The 6,677-nt window shown below is 36.2% G+C and overlaps 1 protein-coding gene across 2 annotated transcripts in view; it reads left to right on the top strand.

Annotated features, from left to right (window-relative positions):
- The first annotated feature begins 567 nt into the window (after nucleotides 1–567).
- LOC148956327 (uncharacterized) overlaps nucleotides 568–6,677 on the top strand; it is an 82,177-nt gene continuing 76,067 nt past the window's right edge. For both annotated transcript variants that reach the window (XM_089094962.1, XM_089094959.1), the window contains exon 1: nucleotides 568–866. In XM_089094962.1, coding sequence (XP_088951088.1) covers nucleotides 795–866 — 72 coding nt within the window. In that variant the 5' untranslated portion in view covers nucleotides 568–794. The remainder of the gene's footprint in view (nucleotides 867–6,677) is intronic.

Raw genomic sequence — 6,677 nt, 5'->3', positions numbered from 1 at the left:
CCCCATCTCCACCTCAAGGTCACAGAAACTTTGGAGGGTGCTCATTCGATTAGAAAATGAGAGTCCTTTTATTATAAGTGGAAAGCGATTGGAGACCAACCAGACGCAGGGAGTATTTTTGGTGAGGGGAAGAGGGTAAACGCCGGTTCCCACCTATTTTGTACTTTCTCTTTGATTGTTCGATTTTACGTCTGCTCAATTTCGCATCTTTTAAGAACTTATCCGTTGACACAATGCCCAAAACCCAAAATCTGCTTGTGTTTCGTACAAGTGTCAAATTTCATAATTGTAAATAGATATGATAGCTGAATTCCCACGCCATAGAGCTATGACAATAATTATCAATTCCACAGGGACAAGGACAAGGAAGCCGCCAAGGTTGAACAAGGTTAAACAAGGAAACGGCCTTTTGATAATAAATTTTGAATAATTTAGATTTTGAAGAATTTAAGAACGGCCTTGTGAAGATTCGCTTGATCCTAAGGCAAGACCTTTTTCAGTTGAAAAAAAAACAGCTTTATGTGAATTTGTCGTTTAGTCAAGATTTGACAATAATTGAAACGAAATCAAATTTTTTTACTTATTTCTCATTCATTGGTATTTTTTTCTACCAAAATTGACCTGGCATTATTTTGGATATTCTCAATATTAATCTAAGCTATTGCTGAGTGACTCGATAATCTACTGACAATATTATTCAAGCTATTGTTTTTTGTACTTTTTGAAAATATAGACTATTGACTAAAACGAATCTCTACCATAACGACTTTGTGACTAACAGAAAGAACAACAACATGGAATGTGTTCTACCATATGCAGGACTCAAGAATTTGGGAAATTCATGCTACATCAACGCTGCTTTACAGGTAAAATATTCATTTCATTAAAATATTAGGCTTTTTGGAATTTTACCTCCATTTCATTATTCCCAGCCTTTCTAGTCCAGAAATGGCACCCAAAGTATGAAAATAGTTCTCTAGGAGAATTCAGGTAATTATTCCCAAAAGCCGAGTTAGCAAAATTTGTCACTAGTATATCGATATGCAAACCTGTCCACTTAGTTAACATATTGTCTCGAAGCTACTCGCCTGGAGCTACTTTCTGAAGTGCTACTAAATTTAAATTTTTTAAACAAGTAATTAAATATCTTTTTTTCTGTTTTAATTTTTGTTTAAAAAGATAAATGACACTGTGTTTTAATTTTTTTCACTCTAAGCTTATTTTTTCCTTCAATTCTTGTACGGCTTCATCGTTCAGCTCCTTAATAAGGCTTGAGCTGTCTTATCTTCCATAAATTGGAAGAGATTAGAAATTATATAAAAAAATAAGTTTTGAACTGAAACTATGGAGCAACATTAAAACTGAAAACGAACAGAAATTATTCTGTTTAAATAAAAAGATCATGACAGTGTTGTTTCTACATTAAATTGTAATAGAAAACGGTAAAATTCTACTTTTGCTACTTTTGGCTATCTTGGAAAGGGGTTAGGCTAGGAAAAAGAAACTCAGGGTTGGGTCTACAGGCTAAAGTATGTCCCTGGAAGGGATTATGAAGTACCTGCCTCCACTCCTTCTTCTTCTAGAGGGTCCTGACCTTTGATGACCTTAAAAATCTGCGTGTTATAAAAGTGAAAACCTTGAAAAATAGATCTTATGCTTAACTGAGGTACAACAAAAATGTTTTCACCTTTACAACTTTAATCAATCCCAATTTATAAGGTTTTAAAGATATGCAAAAACATTTCCTAAATTTGAAAAAAATACATTTATAAGGCTTAAAATTCTACTCAAGTAACAGGAATTGCATTTTCGGAACTAACACCAGAGGAAAAGAAACTAATCACTAAAAGTGAATGTAAAAGCTGTTTTGTCAAATTTTAAAAATTTATATTTTAACAGGTCAAAATAGACCTGTCATGTAGGCAAATTTCAGGACCCTCGAGACGGAGAAGGAGTGGAAGTAGGTACTTCAAAATGGTGGCCGGCATTTACCCCCCCACCCGGGTGAATACTCCCACCCCTCACCCCCCTCCCCCGCGGAAAACCCCCCGTGGAAAATAAGGGTTCCCAAATTTGAGAATTTTATTTATGTTTTATTTTTTTATTTCCGAAGGGGGAAGGAATTTTGGTACTTGTGTATTATGCACCACCCTTAAAGTTTATGCAGTGTAAAACTCGAGAACAAACCTGTTTCTTCGTTAGTTTTTTCAGCTTAGCATGAGACAACATAAACAGAAGTGACAGAATATATGGAAAATATATAATTTGTGCTATTTATTTGCACTTAAGTGGGGGGATGGTAAAGTATTTGGACAGTTTAAAGTCAGAAAACAATTCTTTCTAGGTATGGCCACATAAAAATTACAGAAGAATAGCGAGGTATCTGGAAATTATGTTAACTAAAAAATAAAAAGGAAAAAAAAACATCCCAGTATAAAGTATATGTGATGTTTCATTTAAGCGTTTTTTCCAAGTGTTAAGTTTTATTTTTTTCAATGACCTTTTTTTCCAAGCATTAAGTACTATTATTATGTTAGCGTACCGTTTCATTCAAGTATTTTATGATGATAGGTGATCAAAGTTTATGTCATTTCCCCCTTTCATTTATTATATTTTACTGTTTTCATAGACGTATATTTAGCTTTAAAATATAATTTTAAAACTATCTATCTAATGTGAAGAATGCTTGTTCCAAACAGATTTTGCATGCAAACCCGCTAAAATTTATCCCCCCCCCCCCAATATGAAAATATATAGCCCAAATTTATTTAATAATTAAAATATTTAGTAATCAAAATGTTTATATTATTTGATTTATTAAAGTTATAAACGTAAAAACATTTATGTTTTTTCAGTAAAGTGCAAATTTTGATCTGGCCTTGGGAAGGCATAGGGGTTTTGCGAACAACTTGTGGTAATTTCTGCTTGTTTTGAGTTTGACTCGGTTAATTATTGTAATACTTTTTCCCAATTCCATTTCCAATTGAATGAGCCAACATAAGTTGGGTGCAAAACCCCTTTACCTTCCCAAGGCCAGAACAAAATTATTCACTTTACTGAAAAAATAAAAATGAATGTGCATTGTCAGTTTAATATACATATACTGAAATTTGGTAATCAAAATGTTAATATTATTTGATTTATTAAAGTTACAAAAGTAAAAACATTTATATTTTTTCTTTGTTCTGGCCTTGGGAAGGCATAGGGGTTTTGCGCCCAACTTATGTTAAAGCGCACAACTTATGTTTTGCGCAAAACTTATGTTAAACCATCATTCCCCGAAACACATCAAATCAAAATTTTGAGATAGCCATTTTGTTCAGCGTAGTTGATTTACTGATAGAAAATATCTGTTTGAGGAGGACACTCCCCCACAACCCTCGGGGCAAGGGTTTTAAGTTATGCCCTGAGGGCATATAAGAACAATGTTGGCACAACTTCATTATTTTTTTCCTTTAGAGCAGGGCACTTCATATGGAAGGGTATGTCGTAGAGACTTCTAAAGGGGCTCATTCGATTGGAAATCAAGAGTTCAAGGGCCATTTTTAATAGTCGAAAGTGATTGGAGAGCAACTAGCCCCCCCCCCCCACGCCCATCATTTCTCCAAACACATCCAATCAAAATTTCGAGATTGCCATTTTGTTCAGCATAGTTTATTTCCAGATAGAAAATGGGTTTTTGAGGAGGACACTCCCCCAAGACCCTCAGGGCAAGGGTTTTAAGTTATGCCCTGGGGACTATAAGGTTTTTATAGAAGGCGTTGTCGTAGAAACTTCAAAACAGGCTCATTCGATTGGATATTCGAAGGCCTAGTACCATTTTTAATAATCAAAAGGGATTGGAGGGCAACTAGCCCCCCCCCTCACGCCAATTATTCCCCCAAACACATCCAATCAAAATTTTGAGATAGCCATTTTGTTCAGCGTAGTTGATTTCCAGATAGAAAATAAGTTTTTGAGGAGGACACTCCCCCAAAACCCTCGGGGCAAGGGTTTTAAGTTATGCCCTGAGGGCATATAAGAACGATGTTGGCACAATGAAGTATGTATTATTTTTTTCCTTTAGAGAGGGAAACTTCATATGGAAGGAGTCGTCGTAGAAACTTCAAAAGGGGCTCCTTCGAATGGAAATTGAGTGTTCTAGTGCCCTTTTTAATAGTCGAAAGTGATTGGAGGGCAACTAGCCCCCCCCCCCCACGTCCATCATTCCCCCAAACACATCCAATCAAAATTTTGAGATAGCCATTTTGTTCATTGTAGTTGATTTCCAGATAGAAAATATATTGTTGAAAAGGAAACTCCCCCACAACTCTCAGGGCAAGGGTTTTAAGTTATGCCCTGGAGGCATATAAGGTTTTTATAGAAGGCTTTGTCGTAGAAACTTCAAAACAGGCTCATTCGATTGGAAATTTGAATGGCCAGTACCCTTTTTAATAGTCGAAAGTGATTGGAAGGTAACTAGCCCCCCCCACGCCCATTATTCCCCCAAACACATCCAATCAAAATATTTGAGATAGCCATTTTGTTCAGTGTAGTTGATTTCAAGATAGAAAATATGTTTTTGAGAAGAACACTCCCCCATAACCCTCAGGGCAAGGGTTTTAAGTTATGTCCTGGGGGCATATAAGGTTTTCATAGAAGGCGTTGTCATAGAAACTTCAAAAAAGGCTCATTCGATTTGAAATTCAAATGGCTAGTGTCTCTTTTAATGGTCGAAAGTGATTGGAGGGCAACTAGGCCCCCCACGCCCATCATTCCCCCAAATACATCCAATAAAAATTTTGAGATAGCCATTTTGTTCAGCGTAGTTGATTTTCAAATAGAAAATATATTTTTGAGGAGGATCTTCCCCCACAGCCATCAGGGCAAGGGTTTCAAGTTATGCCCTGGGGGCATATAAGGTTTTTAAAGAAGGCGTTGTCGTAGAAACTTCTAAAAAAGCTCATTGGATGGGAAATTCAAAGGGCTCGTGCCCTTTTTAATAGTCAAAAGTGATTGGATGGCAACTAGCCCCCCCCCCCACGCCCATCATTCCCCCAAACACATCCAATCAAAATTTTGAGATAACCATTTGGTTCAGCGTAGTTGATTTCCAGATAGAAAATATATTTTTGAGGAGTACACTCCCCCACAACCCTCAGGGCAAGAATAATAATCTATGCCCTGGAGGCATATAAGGTTTTTATTGAAATCTTTGTCGTAGAAACTTGAAAAAGGGCTCATTCGATTTGAAATTCAAAGGGATAGTACCCTTTTTAATAGTCGAAAATGATTGGAGGACAACTAACCCCCCTCTCACGCCCATCTTTTCCCCAAACACATCCAATAAAAATTTTGAGATAGCCATTTTGTTCAGTGTAGTTGATTTCCAGATAGAAAATATATTTTTGAGGAGGACACTCCCCCACAACCCTTAGGGCAAGGATTATAAGTTATGCCCTGGAGGCATATAAGGTTTTTATTGAAATCATTGTCGTAGAAACTTGAAAAAGGGCTCATTCAATTTGAAATTCAAAGGGATAGTACCCTTTTTAATAGTCGAAAGTGATTTGAGGGCACCAAACCCCCTCTCACCCCCACCTTTTCCCCAAACACATCCAATCCAAATTTTTAGATAGCCATTTTACTCAACGTAGTTGAAAGTTTTGGAAATTAGGTCTTTCAGGATGACAACCCCTCCCCACACAGCCCTCAGGACAAGGGTTGTAAGTTATGCCCTCGGTATATAAAATTTTATTGAAAGCGTTGTCGTAGAAACTTCAAAAGGGCTCATTCAGTAGGAAGGGCATAATATCTCTGACGCGAACACAGGTGCTGCCATCTACAAATGAGTCTAACGGTACCTATCCACAATGTTATTGATCCACGAAAGGGGACAGATTTCTGAGAAATTGATTTGCATAATCGAGGAGAATTATTGATCCACGAAGGGGGACAGATTTCTGAGAAATTGATTTGCATAATCGAGGGGAATTATTGATCCACAAAGGGGGACAGATTTCTGAGAAATTGATTTGCATAATGAAGGGGAATTATTGATTCACGAAAGGGGAATTTATTTATTGTTTCTAAGAGGGATTATTGATCCATGAAAGGGAAATTTATTTGTTGTTTCTAAGGGGAACTATTGATCCACTAACGGAATTAGAAATGACATCACTTGTTTCCTAGGAATTATACGGGACTGTAAAGAGATAGAAAATCTATTTTTAAACAGGGATAAATGGTCTTTAGTGACAGAGATAAATTGATATTCTATTTTTAAATATGGCTTCTCTGATCTTTAGTGGCAGAGATAAATTGATATTCTATCGAAGCCATAATAGTGTAGCAAGGAACAGCTACAAAACACTAAAAACACTTTTATCCTTGAGATTTTATGTTTTAATTATATCCTTGATTGGCTTTGAAGTAATAATTTTGTTTGTTTTAAGTTCCAACTTCATTCTTTACTTTCCTAAAAAAAACTGTTTTTTTTTATTTTCAACAGACGAGACAGCAGATTTTATTGACTTGCGTCATTGAAATCTCTTGACATTCCTCAGTGAGTGATTTAGTTCCGAGAAGAAGGCTGATACAAGCTTTTGCCGGCATGCATAAATTAACATGAAAAAGAGGTTTATTGTAAATGTAGATTTGGGGGATAATTTTTTCGGTACAAAAATATCAAAAGGCCC

This window comes from Artemia sp. Qi Xiang Cuo, chromosome 1, assembly GCF_049724085.1.
Source record: "Artemia sp. Qi Xiang Cuo chromosome 1, ASM4972408v1, whole genome shotgun sequence".
NCBI classification, from domain to species: domain Eukaryota; kingdom Metazoa; phylum Arthropoda; class Branchiopoda; order Anostraca; family Artemiidae; genus Artemia; species Artemia sp. Qi Xiang Cuo.
This window is presented reverse-complemented; position numbering and strand designations above follow the sequence as displayed.